This window comes from Pocillopora verrucosa, chromosome 7 (genome assembly GCF_036669915.1).
Source record: "Pocillopora verrucosa isolate sample1 chromosome 7, ASM3666991v2, whole genome shotgun sequence".
Lineage (NCBI taxonomy): Eukaryota > Metazoa > Cnidaria > Anthozoa > Scleractinia > Pocilloporidae > Pocillopora > Pocillopora verrucosa.
Genome location: NC_089318.1, coordinates 3,247,647 through 3,264,873, shown reverse-complemented (window position 1 = coordinate 3,264,873; position 17,227 = coordinate 3,247,647). Strand labels below are relative to the sequence as shown.

The window sequence follows — 17,227 nt, the reverse complement described above, 5'->3', positions numbered from 1 at the left end:
TATACAGGACGGCGACAAAGATTTTTCCCCCATACTCCCGACGAACTTTACAGCATGACTAAATGAAAGTTCTGTTAGAACAGTTAATTAACATTGGCTTAGCCACTCATCCCTCAACGCTGACATGCGCATTCCTCGCAAAGCGACTGCAGCTTTTCGATGTAGGGCTTGTTGCGCCCAACTGTTACATCTGAAAGGTCAACATCAAAAGAATTCCAAATGTCCTTTAATACAGCAATGGAAAAGTCACTCATCCTCTTCTGGGACGCCAGCTTTCACGAATTGTAGGCATCGTAAACAATTGGGTGTTTAGGTGTTAGCTCACGGACAGCCTCACCGACAATCTCGTCCAAACCGGCCTCAAGTGTAATAACTTCGATATCGCCTCGCTGCTCGTCATCCACAAGGGTTTTCTTCGAGGCAAGACGTGAAAAAAAACCCTACTATTTGGTTAGTGGTCAGGAATTCGTTACTCTCAAACAACACGTTGCCAGTCGAATCCTTGGCACACATCATTGATCGTGCAACCGCTGCTGGATCTGCCTTACTTCTCCTCTCCAATTCTAAACTTTGCAGTCAGATAGGACTTCTGGTTTTGGGTGACTCACCTGACTTAAGTGCTTAGCCCATTACCTGTCTGTTTGTGTCACTTACGGGCGAGCTGACTGCTCCGACAACCGGTACCAGCGTTGGCTGTCCCTCCAGGTGCTCTGCATACTCTAATGCAGCTTTGTCAAAAAGCGTCTCATGCTCTAGCGCACGTTGGTGTTTGCGACAGTCTAAGTGTTACATCATGTAGGAGTGCTTCAGGAATGACTCACTACATCCTTCTTCTGGGCATGTAAACAGTGCCTCGTTTGCTGTTGCAGGCTCTTCGTCGGTTTCCGTCTGGTCTCTGGTGGCATGGGTTTCACTTGGATGTGTTGTGGTAGTCCGCCCTTTCTCGACGGAGGAGAAAGAGCTTGGGTGCGCCAGGAGTATACTTCCATTGACGGCAGAATATCTGGTGGTGGGATCTCAGCCTTTGGAGCAGATATCAGTTTCCCAGGTACCACGCCGTATGCTCTCCATACACGGATTCCCTCTATGGTGAGCTCTATATTTGAGAGTTTACTCACACCATCAATTTTGCAAGTGACCATTGGAGGGTTTGTGATAGACTCGCAGCGGGTGACACTTACGGAAGCCACTCCACCGGAAGAAAGAATAGCCTCAACCATCTGCGCGAGCTTCTCGATATCGATGCCAGAGTGTAAGTGAATGTGCATGTGTGACTTTGTTAAGGCTGCCTTACGATCACTAGCTCCTTTTCCACACTAGGGATCTGAAAAATCCAATCGTTGGTAGACCTGCTATGGTAGCAGCCAGCGTTGTCTTGGCTTTAGATCTGGCATGATGGTCTTGAGTTGTTTGATAACGCCCGCCATGACTGCGAGGACCGCACATTTGTCTTGAGTGCACCTCTGGAAGATGTGAGCGAAGGTTAGCATTTGAAGACGTTCGCTAACCTCTCTGAGGGCTACGCTGATGTGCCAAGTAATACCACGTTTGCAAAACCAACCGGTTTGGCTTTCTCGGCAAATATTTCATAGCCCAGTATAACTAGCACTGATGACTCTTCTAATGACTCGAGGATATCGATCCTTCCAGCATCTTGATTTGAGGAGCGTACTATGTGAGCCTTCCAGGCATAGATGTTTGGTATGCTGAGCTTGAAAGGTAAACTCCTTTGGGTCGCTCAACGCAAACAATCTGCAGTGATCGGCCACAGTAGAACCCTGACACGTGTGAACCTATAATACACACAAAACAAATTACACACGACAGTTGACCAGACCACAATGCAGTGCTCATACGTTTTGACGCGCCTGGGTGCCATGTAATTAATATACACGAAAAAAGTAGTCATTGCGAAACTCTGAAAAGTAATGGAAAGAAAAAGAAACAAATTTTCCAGCAATATTTGCGATCTAAAAGAAAATTACAGGACAACTTTTTATCTGACAAAAAAATTCAGCTAGGCTCAGATTGAAGCCTGCCTCTCTCGTAAAAGGGTATTTTCGTTCACACGGGTGCATGAGCTTATTCGGCAGAGAAGCACCTTCTACAAACGTGTATTCCGCCTTTAGAACTGTTAACGTGTTTGATAACGTTATAGAATGAATATGAAGAACATTTGCCTTGTAATCTCTTTTGAGGTAACGCTTTCCAAGTCGAAGGCGACTCTGTATATCTTTCTTCCAGCCCATCATGCCTTTTCCCGTGTCTCTAAGTCTTTCTACGACGTCCGATAAGTCTTCAAATGCCTGCCATCCTGCAGAACTAACGTAACCTAAGCTTGAAGTGACTTTCAAACAGAGGCGGGACAAACAGCAAGGATACGCAGAAGCGTACTTCGCCTTAAGGGCTTGAAACTCATCCTGTCACAGTCGGCCAAATATTGTTTGACCACTCTTTCAGGAATCATCACGTTTGATATCTTTATAGTTTCTTTGTTGCTAAGCGTTATGGATCTTTCTCCGAATTTTTATCAAGGCCTCACTCGTAAGGACTTTACTGGTCCACCTCTTCCATAATGAGGTAAGGCAATGGCGTTTGGCGTCCGTAAATCGATAGTTGGTCAGACAAGGAATATAACGAAGGAGTTTGGTAAAGCGCACCTTATCTGCCATGATGGAAAGTATTTGGCGATGCTTCTCCCAAGTGTCGGAAGCCTAGTAACATTGGGCAAGTGCCTCCATCAGCGTCACGTCCACCCTGTCTTCATCAGAGTCTTCACCACTGGAGATCTGGCGGCGCACCACATCTGAGGAACAAAGTTGATGGAACGAGGGTTTGCCCCTTGTGGTGTTGTCTAATACAGCAATCACACCTTTTCCAGCTTTCCGTGTGTAATAACGCTTGATTCTATCATATTCTTTTGTTACTCATACCATTTGGTTCAAAGAATGGCTTAACATCAGTTTAAAATGATAGCATTCTCTTTTTTAGCTACATGCATGTGAAGTACATTGCATACACCTTCAAAACAGGGCCATTGAAATTGAAAACTAACGGTTTTATATTCCTCTTTTTAACTCGTGAATTGCGCGCATGCGCAAGAGCGAGTTCTAGATATGATGTGGAGAATGGCACTCGCCCACTCGCTCGATTGGTCGATCCCTGTAAACTTTTTTTCGATTTTAGGCTTTTGAGTGCATTTGATAGTTTTTGGCGAGTAATAAACAAACAAAATGGCAACCTTTGTTGCTACGAATGGTGGTGCGGTGAAAAAGAAGCCAGTGATAATCTTAAAAGAGTTTTTTTTTTTTCGTTTTAGTTTCAACAAGCGGCACCGGCGACTGGCAGGCGTGCGAGGATTCACACTGAATTAAGAGAACAACCTTCGTTTTTCATAAAGTTGCATTCATTAAAAATATCACTTACTCCGAAGCGCTCGGAGTTTATAGGTGTTCAAAGGCTTTTTCTGTTATGGTGTGAGATTGGGGCAAAATCGATCATTACATTTCGTATCGTGTGTTTTTCTGTGTGAAGCAACAAAAGGTGCCGGCGTCTGACGAAATTACAGGTTAACACGAAAGTCAAATAACACATAAACAAATAATTTTGGCTACCGATTTTCAGTGAATTTTTAAAGAACAATTTTCTTTTAAGTTTCAAGACAATTTGAAGATTCAAAATAAATATTACGTACTAAAATGCGAAAATTATACACCACAAAACTGATAAACAGGCCTGAAATGAAATTCTATCTTGTTCTAGATTATGCGTTGCCTAGCACTTGACCAAAATCTACCCAGGCGGAAATCCAAAATGAGGGTGGCAGTCTGTGCTTAGGTATCTCACTCAAAACTCGTTCCCGTTTGTCCCATATAATAAAGAGGGAATTATTAATGTTTTCATTAGGACAATATTGCCTTGATATTCCAACATTTACAATGATAGACAGTAAATTTCACTTTTGACCCACATTTACTTCCAACATTTTCTTTTGAAACAGAAACAAAAATGATGTAAGTTTAAAACACATGACATCATCCACCCTTGTCAAATGTAATAGCATGATCATTTCAGTTGTAATGCCTTCTTATCCCAACGCTACTTTGTTTCTTTGCTACATTAGCGAACACTGAACTACTGCTCGTACTCTAAATATGACAATCAACCACAAAATTCCCTAAACCAGATAACATTAAACATAATCCAAAAAATCATGTAAGTCATCTGTCAATTCACGAGTTTGCTCACAGAGCACTTTGATTTTTATTTCTTGTAATTTTGTAGTTGCACGTAATATACTGTTATTACAGTTGAATTTCAATGTTAAACGTCAATAAATGCCTTCCTATAAAAACACCTGTTAGGCAATAGTTCCACACCCCTCCTTCTCTTATCGTATTATATTTAAAAGACGCCCGGGGCGTTAATTAGGTCGTTTACGCCCCATCTCTCTGACAATCAATATGTTATCTAAGTGCTGTTTAATATCGACCTGTGCAATGGCTTCCTTTTTAAAGGGTTCAGTTTATTACAGTTTTTGAAATTGCGGTCTGAGTAAAATCCCAACATTTCAATTGCTCCTTGACAGTTTTATTGACAAACGCTTTAGAAAATATCTATAAACATCAGTTTAACCGGCGAAGCTAACATGAAAGAGTTGAAAATATATCTTTGTACGAAAACGAACAAATGAATACATAATTAGGCCTCTTGCCTTAAAAGAAAGCGCCATCGATAAAATTTCATGAGATCAAAAACTTTAATTATCTCTTTTATTAGCTAAGAATTGTTTTCTGTTAAACAACGTTTTGAAGGATTTTAAATAGTGGATTTATCTATCTGTGAAGTCGATCTTCACCACAGATGCACGTACTTGCAGGATTTCGAAAAGAACATTTAAGCGCAAACGAACGCTCTAGCAAATGACTGTGAACGGTCACATCAGTTTAGCAAGCGAAGCTAACACCCGAGAGTCCAAAATATATCTTTGTGCGTGTGAAGTGTAAATAGAACTCAGTTTACGAGGAAACGATTGTAACTCAAATATTAAACTGGTTTCTCTCCATTGCCCAGCTTGCAGTACGGGTGGGAAATTCAAGACTAGCTTTTGCCTTTATTTTGAAACCGATAAATAGAAAAACGCTACACTCAAGAAATCAGCAATCATCTTAACCAGAGAGTGCGTTTCATCGTAGCATGTTTCATGTAATACATAAAATCAATTTTAAGGAGTGTTTCCACAGACGTAAATCTATCACGCCTTTTGGATATGTCCTTGATATTCTCACTCAGTGAAACGATGTGGCTTGATGAAAAAAATCACGTTTTGAAATTAAAGAGAGATCTCAAAATCTTTTTTATCGCAGAATTACAGTAAGGGAAACCCTACCCACCATTAATTGTTCAATTTCAGCCGTGTCTCTGATGTGTTTCTATCCTCGACGAAATCTTCTTTAAAACTGATTTGTAATATATTTTCTTAGGCTTTAATATTTAATCTTCATTTGAGGGGGTCGGATTTTTTTGTTTACCATATGAAGGAAATAAAATATTGATGACAGCTATCAAAGTTACTGTCCACGTTTGACTGAAAATGTGTCAAGTTCACATTTAAGCTAGAGAATTTTAGATGTGTCATGACGAAATATGCCTCATCCTCCGTAAGGCTCTATAATACTATTATGACCACCCTTCCCCTCCTCATCGGAGGTTAATTGGCAGTCAACTTACCCCTGGAAAACCGTGTGATCCCCTCAAAAAATTCCCCTCCCTCGGGGGATAATTAAAGGTTCCCTAGTTATTTTTTCCACCCTAAAAGTATTTACATTTGAGATAACTGAGTTACATATCATGTGTTTTTTCGAAAGGGGCAAGGGGATTCCACACGTAGCACCAAGGCAAATGACACAATATTTGTGCTAAAACTTTATTAAAATCACGAACGAAGCGAGGTACTATATTTTTCATGTCTTGCTGCTGTCCTCCTGAGCAAGCATGTCTACAAACTAAAGAATACCCGTTTAATAATGAATTAAACCAAAACTGTATCAGTATCACTGTTATTAGCTTATAGCAATATTTATGAATATTGCCATTTCATGTACTACCTCTGCTAATATGATACTGCTAATAATGATAACGTACGTTTGTTCAAAACCGGTGCAGCCCGTTTTCAAACGGGAATATCGCGTGCATATCTGATTATTCTATAGAGTATGGATTTGTGTAAATCGGAACGATGCCTTCATTAAAGAAACATCTAATGCTATAATTAAAGCGAGTATTATATGTCAATAGGAGCAAATAATACCCCAAAAACGTTAATAGAGTGACTTTTTAAAAACCATGTATCGCCTAAACATATCTGCTCTCGCTATTCTATTAAATATTTTAAAGGAAAGAGGATGCGTTGCCTTGTATGCTAAATGCATTCATATTTCTGGATGTGTTCTTTATTCTCCATTATTCCTGTCTGTCTTTTCTTCTTTTGAAGTTGCTTCCTCTGCTTCAGCAAGCGGTATGTGATGGTCAGAGTGCCGACTCCTGAAAACAGGAGCAATTTTTCAAAGGGTAAATTAGTGTTATCAACTGAGTTGAAAACGTAAATTGGCCACTGTAAAGAGTTTAAAGGCTGGCGTTTCGAGCGTTAGCCATTTGTCAGAGCGATTGGATCCTTGTGTTTTATTTACATAAACATATAAAGTAATTAAAGTGCATTTAGGTTGTAGCATATGTGACAAAAACAACTAAGAAAAATGCGCGGTAACTGGCCAGCGTACGTAGGGGCTCATTCTTAATGCCTCCCAAAAGAAAGACAAGCCTTGAAAAAGTCTAGCAGTAGAATCTATGTCACAAATAAGAGAGTCCATTATACTTTCTCGTATAAATCAAATGAAGGATCACCAACATATCGTATGTCTACGACCAACCAAGAATACAGGTTGGCAGATCCTAGAGATGTACAAGTGTAAAAAAATTTTACTTTTGTACATCTCTTTCACGAACGAAATAAAGAGGTCAGTCGGCCTATAGTCTGTAAGAAGTTGCATACGTTACATATTTACTTCAACCCGTCATTATTATAACATGTAGGTCAATGCTAAGAGTAGGGGAGACGACTTTGCATCACCCATACCAGCTCAGGTAGGATGAACTTTTTTTGTAGAGCCATGTCGCGTGGAATCTTATTCAAATGTCTATCTTTAGCAGGGATGCTTCTCAAGAGATTTACTAGAACAGTTTAGTGGACGTTGTCTCTGGAACAACATCGCCATCACCCAAAACACAAAAAAAACAAACAAACGAAAACAGGAATTATTAGCCATGTACTCACATGGTTATCTGCTGGCGCGCTTTCCATGATACTTGTGCATGTTCAAGGGTAGCGGCAGATGCCAGTGCGATTATTTCTGTTTGAGTCCCACGGTCACATTTAGTGTTGCTGCATCTAGTCACTCTGGATTTTACTGAACTTCTTTCTTGTCTTTCATTGTCTTCATGGCTTGGAGAAAAACTCAGTGCTCCAGTATCTTTTGCACAGGCCGTAATGGAGGGCTTCCCAATGATCCCTGACTGAAGTTGTGTTTTAAGCATGTTTTTGCCGACCATCCCGCGTATCTCGCCTTGTAGGTCATTAAGTGGAAGAAGCAAGGCTAGGCAACAAGAAAAGGACCATTTTGGATTTTTGCGCCACTCCTTGAAGACCTGATGTAAGTATGCCAAGTACTGAACTAGGAAGAAAATGATTGATCAGAGAATTAAACTTTCTCTGTTTAACTGTAAAAATCTCATAAGGTGTGGAATTACAAACCATAGAAGCCTGTAACGTAGTTTCAATTTTTAACCAAATAAATTGAGCTCTATAGAAAGACTAAACTCTTATTGTGCGGTTTATTTCAATGGTTAGTTGCTGTTCAAATAAACTCGAGATACGATAAGGCTACCTTTAATGTGGATGATATGACACTACTGTGGTTAATATTTCGGACAACACAAAGTAACATATAAAACTTGCAGTTGAGTTTCTTTCCATGAAATTGATATTTATCTTACCAACAAGGAGGCAAATCACCAACGTATTCGCCCCAATAATCAGTATTTTCATTGCCAAAGCGTCCTTGTGATGGTCCGCCATGTTTAATATGTTCTCAGTCGGAATTCTGCTCACAGCACCAATACCCAGATTTACAAGTGTAACGGCCAGAGAAGTGGACATCAGTCTGTTCTCAAAAGTGTCTTGCATGGGTTTGATCCAGCAGAAAAGCACTGCATACATACCGGCAACAACCCAGGCCAATCCAATGAAGGATCTGCTTTCTTGACCCACGAGAATGAGGCCGCACGTAAGAATGAATTTGCGGGACATTTCAATCAGTTCCCAGTACCAAGAACAAGGTTTGTAATTTTCGAAGAGAAATCGCAATCCGTCAGCAACTTCTGGATGAGAGCCATTATCACTGTCTTTCTTGGTTATGATTGTTCGCCGATGCCTCCAAAGTGCGACGAGAGAAAGAGCAGGTAAAGCAATGATGTATGCAGCTGAAACATAAGCTACGATCACAAGATGATTGTAATTTGCTCCTTGGCATTTTATGCTGTAATCTACTTTAAGGTACTCGTCACATAAATCTTCTCTTTTATCTTTGCAGAGTTTCTGGCAGGCGAACGGCATAACACTGGCTGTCCTCGAACAGGTGCTTAGGTATGTCACGTACAGGAAGAAAAAAGCGTTTCTGTAAAGAAGAACTTTCCCTTGTGAAATTTTGCTAGCCCTTTCGTCCTCCTCCAGTCCCTGTTTTCTTGAGATCATCATATACCAAAAACCATTGATCACACACGAACCAATAATAACCATGGCATTCATTGACAAGAGCACAAACAAATCTCCAAAGGCATCCACTTGTAATTTGTGATTAAGGCAGTGAACCGGTGCTACCTGAAGCAAATTCATCTGTAAAATTCCTGAATACTTGGACACAACCTGCAATGAATCTGGCCATTCAATGAACGAGAACACATCTAGCAAGCCATGAGTGACTTGATAAAAACCAATCAAGATCTTAAGCTTTGACAACAAATTGTCAAAACAAGAGAGTCCCCGGTCCTTTGAAAGATTATCTTTCTTTCTCCAAACTATAAGGGTAAAAAATATCGCTATAATAGCAGCAATGAGAGAGAGCTGTCCTGCAATCCAAGCCCGTGAAGGACATTTTTCGCAAGAGTGAAATTGCTTGTGGTACCCTGGATTGCATACAGCGCAAAGCGGACCTTGATAGCCTTCTCCGCATGGTGAGTCCAAACCACCTTTGCAAGACTCCTCTACTTGACATCTGTATGGTGTTGGTATTGCATAAGGATACTGCACTGAGAAATCATCCAATGCAGGTAGCTTCCGGGCGAGATTTTTCATGAAATATTCATAGCGATGTTTATAGGACTCGTTCCGCCATTGCCACCAAAAGCCAGGTTTTAGTGAGGCGCACTCATCTTGGCATAGCAGCCCGCTTCGGCCACACGTAAGACACTTGTCGAAGAGATGAGTTCTGTAATGTCCTTCCAAGCAGGGACAAGCACGATGTCCAGCGAAAAAGTCGGTTTCCGTTCCTGTAAAAATCCAAGATTGCATTATTAATCAATCAAATCTTACTCACTCCTACCTTCAGTTAGATGACGCTGGAGCTCTATACACCAGCTAGACTAATGATGTCATATTTAATTATCATTGAAAAAAAAGGTAGGATCAAAGTCTTGAACCTCGTTTTCGTATTATTTATCAGCGCAGGGTGGAAAGGATTCTCTGCTGGACTTTGAGACCCGATGTTCTTGCAAATATTGATTGAGGGGAAGATCAACTGATAGGGTCACCTATAAACCTTGGGGCGTCAAATAGCACCCTTAAGTGAAAAAAAAAGATCTCCAAACCATCCATACACAATGAAGCAAACACAGGGAAGGGTTTCGCGACATTCGATTCTTGCCTACGTGCTGGGCTTGTTTCCAAAGATAAATACGGCTGTTCTAATTCGAATCATTTTTCCTCCTTTTTTTTCAGGCTTCTAGACAGCATTTGATTACTGTGTACACACTGATAGCCTAAAGCCCTTTGGTGACGTCAAAAAGCACATGTTCGGTTATTACCATCAGGGCATGTCTTGCAGTCCAGTACAGATTTTCCAGGTTTTTTGTCATATGCCACGTAAGAACCATTTGGACATTTCTTACAGCCGTCTGCAACATAACCAAGAGTGTCGGAGTAAAAACCACCTGAAAGAGGAACATGTCAAAGTTCCAGTTGAGGTAATGAGTGGTTCCAAGTAAATTTTGATTTTGTGTTAAAATAAAAATATAAACCATCAACGTACCTGTAACTTGGTGGAATAAGAAGTTTCCACCAGCTTCAAGGTTGAGACTTCGAAAACAAATAGTTAACCTTCTAATATAGCTACCCTGCAAAGCTGCCTCTGCGGGAATTTTCTCCCAGCACCAACACATCGTTTACTTTGGTTCGAAGTCAAATTTTTGATCAATTTTAGTTTCACTGATAGAGGAAAAAAAGGTTCCTTTGCATGTCATTTCTCCTAAATTGAAATAGTTGATGCTTTGGACAGAGACTGTTTTTCATTTATATACTGAAACCTGAGATCCTCTCTCGCACCCGCGTCATAAATTGAGACAGCTTTTACTTCCCTACACTTTTGTAGCCCTTAAGGTTTTATTCAAAATATATAGGTGTGGTTACTGACATTTAAGATAAAACGACCACAGCGGACTTTGAGTATTAAAGCTTCCCCCGAAAGACTTCTTTGGCAATATTGTTTATATACAAGCAAGATAACTTTCATAAGATGGTCATTCCTAAACACATGTACCAAGAAATTAATCGCTTTCACCGTTTCTTATTAGGGAGTTTAAGATACGGTCACTACGGACTACGGACTACGGTAATACACGGCGAGGACCTGGTTCGAGATTTACTGCGCATGCTCGATAGCACGTGGGTTTCGCAGTCCGTCGTGTGGTTGCAGGCTACGGGGAGTAGTCGAGGAGATTCGCGTAGTGAGGACTACGTAAGTATTTTTTTGCCGATTTTTGACCAGTTTTGTTTTCTAAACGCTACTTTTATGTTGAACAGTCTTTAGGCAATTAAACTTGAGCGAAAAAGAAGTAAAAATCGCATTTTTTTCTGTTTCTGGTTCTGATTACTGACGCCCTTTGAATTCTGTTGTGTTTACAAGCAGATTAGGATGTCAACAGGAGATGACACCGGACGTCCAAAAGTTGAAATTAAATCGAAATAGCGGCATGGGTATGCTAGTCGTTTTAGCAGTAAACAAAGTCCTTCTAAGCCACTGCAAACTGTTCCCTGTGGGCACTTGAAACTCGCCGGAATCCGCAATGCGTTCAATAACATCGGAATATCATCCTTGGCCACCCTGAAGTGAGCTTCGCACTCGCAAGAGTCGAACACATCCAAACAGAATGGATCAAAATTCCAGTACGGAAATGAAGGATTAACGGGTTGGTAATAATCGTAAAGAACAATAAACTCTTCATCATCCAGAAAACCATCCGCATAAGCGATTAAAAGGGCGTTTCTAGCATCTTCGAAGGACATTTTTTTTCCAAGTGCAGCCGTAGTCCGTAGTCGTTGTCACGATCTTAACGTCAAACAACACTCCAATTTTCGCGCCCTTTAGCGTAGTCGGCCCAGTCCACGCGTGGCTTGGATTCTCACGCCCAGACGTAGTCCGTAGTCCGTAGTGACCGTATCTTAAACTCCCTATTGTGAATTAAGCTACATCGGGTTCTTACAAACGTCCAAACTATAACATACCAGGAGAGCAATTAACGCACTTCCAGCTTCTTGTCCCCAAAGACTTCGAAAATGATCCCAAAGGACATGGGAGAAATACAACGTGTGATTTGTTTTCAGTTTTGGTGAAACCCATACTGAGTAGTGCTGGCTGAAGGGAGTTGTGTTCACTGCTGTAACGTTCAACGACAATAGCTTCATCGTAGGAATAAAGAGAGTTCCTAAGAGTGAAAATGATAACAGAAGAATTTTTGGAAATATTGTAGTATATATACATATAAATATATCATTGCTTAAGCTCGCGTGACTATATCATTCTTGACTTTATCAGACTATACCAGACACTGATGCCGATGATGCTGGTAATTTATTCATATATAATTTCTACTACTTCTAATTTAAACGCTCTGCTTTTTCTCTCAGATCGGTATAGCAAGGGTCTAAAAATCCTACATTTGAATATTAAGTCTTTTTAAATATTCCTACTCTCCCTTGCTCAGCTGCTTGTCCTAAATTAAAGTTACATATAAAAACTACTTTGTATGTGATATGATGTGTTATGCGTGTACGCTATCAAAACATTCATCTTATACTGACAAGTAAATTGTGACCTCCCCTCTTGGAATGGAATAATACATGGTTCTAGCTGTTCTATTCCTTGCAACACTGCAACAGAAATTAAACAATGTCTATCGGCTGAAAATCTAAATTCAACTGAAATAAATCAACATTAGCTATCCTAAGTTCGAAAAGTTACTGGTTTTATGTTGTTTTTTGTTTGATGTGTTTTGTTTTTTCCTGAAAGCATCAACTTATATTGCATAGTGAGAATACTCATGGGCTCGGCATCATATGTCAGGGAGCAGGGGAGAATTAGGGAACGGACTCTTAAACTTTTCAACCCTATCTCGTACTCAATAAATGGAAATCATGTGAGTTTGAAGACAGTATTTATCAGTGCTTAATGTTGCTCCATAAGGTGAGTATTGTTGCAGCCCATAAAATTGTAATTTCAAGTTTGAGAAAATGTAATTATAATTTAAAACTCCTCAACAAAGATTGAACAAATTATCACCGGCCATTATTGCAATGATGTTTGTTGGTTATCGTTTTAACTACTTAGTGCAAATGCTGAACGTTTGATTATGTCGGATACGTCACAGTTTGAAATTCATAGAGTGGAGGCCTGCAAATGAGGCAGATGTTAATGTCTTTAACGTCGTCCGGAGGAGAAAGCTGTAAAGTGGAAGAAGAGTAACAAGAGCTGAGATCATCTTACTACAGATTTGGCACAGGTTCAATGCACTTCAGTCCTTAACTTGGCGATATATGTGATCAGATTTTGTTTTTCTCGTTCTCATCGGTTTTCAGTCCTTCTTCATGATCTGATCAGCAAATATTAAACTTGAAGAAGTCCTTGAATGAGTAACACCTAGATAGAATATCATTCTAAAAAAATTTAAAACCTACAGTGTAAATTTCACGCTGAGGGACTCAAGGCGAAAGGCCTCCCGCTCGATAATCTCAAGAGGATTATCAGATAATGTTCTACAGGAATAAAATGAGGACGATCAATATGTAGCAGTGAAAATCAGAGTGGAATATTTCTGCGAAAAAAAAATTGTAAAGAATCCGATTTTCATCGGACACCCTTTATAAAATGACGGTTGCTAAAGTCTTGATTTTGTCTTGCCATATTTACTATAAAATTAATCGGTATTCTGTGGAGACCAAAATTAGCACTTTTCGACCCAATTTAGGGTATTTTGTAATCTTGTAGAAAAATTTCACAATTACAATCAGTTACTTGGTTCTCTGATGAGGTTTTAAAGAACATTTTACATAAATTAAAAAAAAATCTGCTTGGTTGCCGACCATGCCCGAAAACGAGTTAATGCGGCAAATCAGAACTGTGAGCTAAGCCACCATACGTTGTTCGTAGATTGAATTATGGAATGGATTTTATTGCGCAAAAAAAAATCTAATCCTATGCTGAATCGAACGCACTTTATTTATCTAAAATTTTATTTTATTAAGAAAGTCTTAAACGCACGTTGTTGCGTCAATGAACTGTAAAACGCACCAATACTCTGAAACATGTTAAGCTTACTGGCCACTAAGCTGTACGGTAACAAAAACAGGCATTGAACGAGCTCCTTGATTCCATAAAAGTGAAGACATTGTGAAAGCTTCTTTAAATTTGGGAATGATACTCATCAGTTTTGTGAAAGAAAACTGGGTTTCAGCCGTAAAATTTTATGTGCAATCTTTTTTTAGTTGCTGCCTTTGTGATGGTCTATCTGATTCTACGTGTATCCAAACCCTTCTTTTCTTCAGTAGTTGAGCTTATGGAATGACTGTTAAAAATACTCACAGTAGGTCTAAATGGGTCACATTGTAAAAGGCTCTGTAAGGAATTCTCCTCAAATGGTTCCTGTTGAGAAAGCTAACCGAAACGGCAAGACACTCACTGAAGGAATGAACACTATTTTTGTCAGAGACGAGAAAGTGTCTGATTAAAGATTGTAATAAAAAACGAGGTTGTTTGTTTTTCATTTCATTCATTTTTCAAAGTTTGCATTCCTTTCAAGCGCATTAAAAGGTAGTTAAAACGACCGATAGGAAAATTGACCACCATCAAGGACAACAGTACATAGCTTTATTAAATCTGCGTTTTAAACTGTATTTTCTGAAATACAGTGTATTATTATTTGAGTATTTTTGACGAAGGTAAAGTAAGTATGATTAAACTGATGGCCTGAGCGTTTGTCTTTTAATAATAGGCGTTTATTGTCATTTAAATGTGGATTTTGAAGCCTTCAAAGTGAAACCCTTCAAAGACATGCTCCATCTCAATCTGCAACTTAACTTACTTTGAAGCGGGAGTTTTGTTGATATTAAATCGCACAAACCAATGAAAAGAAGTAAAGAAATTAATCAAGAGAAAAAAATAATAAATTGAGTCACCAACATTTTGTGCAAAGAATTGAAAGGCACACCAAACGCATTGCCGGGGAAGAAGGTAAGTTTATTCCAAGAAAAATCCCTGTAGAAACGAATACATAGGACAATCGAGGTTATTAAAGTCAAAATATATGACCAATATACACACAAAGGCTTACTATGGGATCTCAAGTCGCCGTAACTAAAAAAACAAAAGTTAGAAAATGTTTTTCTTCAAAAATAAGGCGATGCAGGCGACCCAGTGTGACTCAACAAGGAGACTTAATTTACACAAGCAGCGATACAATTTTGCAAATTCACGAGCCACATATGCATGTACCTGAGAGATTTCTAAAACCGTCACACCTTATGACTCGCGTATTTTGAACATAACACAGTGCAGCTGTGATCAAAAATTCGATAAGTTTCCCAACACACGACAAGACTAAGGATCAAGAAAAGATGTGGGTCAAAATTATAGTTTTCACAAATTTCCTGACCAGAGCTGGATCTATTTTTCCTCATACTTTTCTTGAGAAATAGTTTCTTTGACCGAGGTACCGCAAGGTTCAAGTTAGCAAGTGTTCAAGTTATCAGAAGTCGACTGTAGATGTTTAAAAATCATGAACCAATGGGTAGGTTAATAAATAAAATGGTAAATTCGAACAAAGTAAATGAATCCAAGTGAATATTCCACTCGGGACCTGATGGTCGACATCCTACCACGGAAGGAAAATTGCACATGATTGGTATTAGTTACTGTTAGTGCTTACAGGAATTCCAGCTTCCCAGAACTCGGTAAGCCAGGTAGAGAGGTAATAAAGTTGAAAGATAGATCCCTGTTAAAATTTTCAGAATTTAATGCAAATAAAATAACTTATTAACCTTAGGAAAATTTGCACTCTTCAATTGGTTCATGATTAGTTCAAATTCAAGTTTCTTAAAGAAGCCGGCTACAGTATTCATAAGCTTTCACCGGCTACATGTATATTCAAAGCGCTCAAAACCAACTTTCTTCCTTCGCATTCAAACGAATCTCACTCAGGCTTTGATCAAAAGATTGAAATTTAAAATAGTGAGTGTGGCATAACAATCGCTATGAACATTCCAATGAAATTGAGAAAGCCAGTTTGAAATCTTTCGCGGGGGGGAGCGGAATTTCTGAAAATAGCCGGTTAGCGTTTGGGGAAATTATTGCCAGCCACCTTAAGTGTGAACTATTTTCTACAAAAAAACAAACAAAAACTTCATTCACAAAACGAAAAAAAAAGACGAAAAACGGAAGAAAAGAAGAAAGACTCAGAGCTACTGTCATATCATATTTGAATCGCCGTTCCTGTTCTCAACGAAAAAATTAAAGCCTGCCATTCATTACTGAGAAAACCTCCCAAGTTAACTTCCTAAGCTAGATAACCTTTTGACTCACAGGGTTCTCAAGTTGGTCAAGCTGACAAACAGTCCCTCAGCTAGATTTTTTATATGGTTTGATGATAGATATCTGTGCAAAAATCAAAATACAGCAGTATTTTGTGGATACCCTATATACTCTCTTTGATTGCTGTTAGGAAAATGATATTAACGATTTCTTGCTGAATCCATCTAGAGTTTTAGCTGCACCCTGGCTAAATTTCAGCCAAGAGCTGAAGGTTTTCCATACGCGTTCCTTAACCAGCAAATTCCCCTGCACTAAATAAAAAACCGCCAACTTGGTTAAAAACTATTTTCCTACCCTCCTCAAAAAAAAAGACCCACCAGTCAGAACTGAGAAAACCTCCCAAATTAATTAGTTAATTAGATAAGATTGGTAACCATCCTTTTTATTTTTAACGCACAGGGTTTCCAGGTTGGTCAAGTTGGCAAACAATCTCTTAGGTAGATTTGTTATCTGGTTTGACGATAATTTCAGTGGAAACATCAACATATTTATTAGCGTTTTTTGTCACTTGCTTTGAGACATTATTTCCTCTTAGAGGCTACACTGGCTCTTGTATAAATGCTCTTTGTTTGTTTGTTGCTTTTTTAGCTAAATTTCAGCAATGAATTAAAAACCGCCATCTTAGTTAAAAACTATTTTCCTCACCTCCTAAAAAAAAGGCCTACCCGTCATTACTGAGAAAATCTTGCAATTCATTAGTTAATTAGATAAGCGAGATAAACATCTTTTTTTCTACGCACATGGTTCGCAAGTTGGTCGAGCTGGCAAACAATCTCTCAGGTAGATTTGTTATGTGGTTTAAAGACATTCTTCTGTGGAAACATCAACATATCAATTAGCGTTTTTGTTGTTTGCTTTGGTAAATAATCGTATAAGTTATTTTGAAGTAGCACAAAAATTGCACCAGAAAAAAAAACAGATTGTATTGATTATCGTCATAATCAAGTTTGAGGAAAATTGTTTCATTTCAATAAAAAGCAAAACCTGGCGTCAGTTAATGGATTGATTATCTTTAATGTAAAGTTTGAATCCAAATG

General features: G+C 39.1%; 1 protein-coding gene across 1 annotated transcript; it reads right to left on the bottom strand.

Moving 5' to 3' along the window:
- Positions 1–6,452: 6,452 nt before the first annotated feature.
- On the bottom strand, positions 6,453–13,086 carry LOC136282227 (uncharacterized). The gene is made up of 7 exons (XM_066169556.1): positions 12,974–13,086; positions 12,410–12,478; positions 11,834–12,033; positions 10,138–10,263; positions 8,053–9,603; positions 7,334–7,730; positions 6,453–6,543 (listed from the first exon to the last, which is right to left on the bottom strand). Exons 1-7 carry the CDS (start codon positions 13,084–13,086, stop codon positions 6,453–6,455), a joined length of 2,547 nt encoding a protein of 848 aa, XP_066025653.1.
- Positions 13,087–17,227: the final 4,141 nt, after the last annotated feature.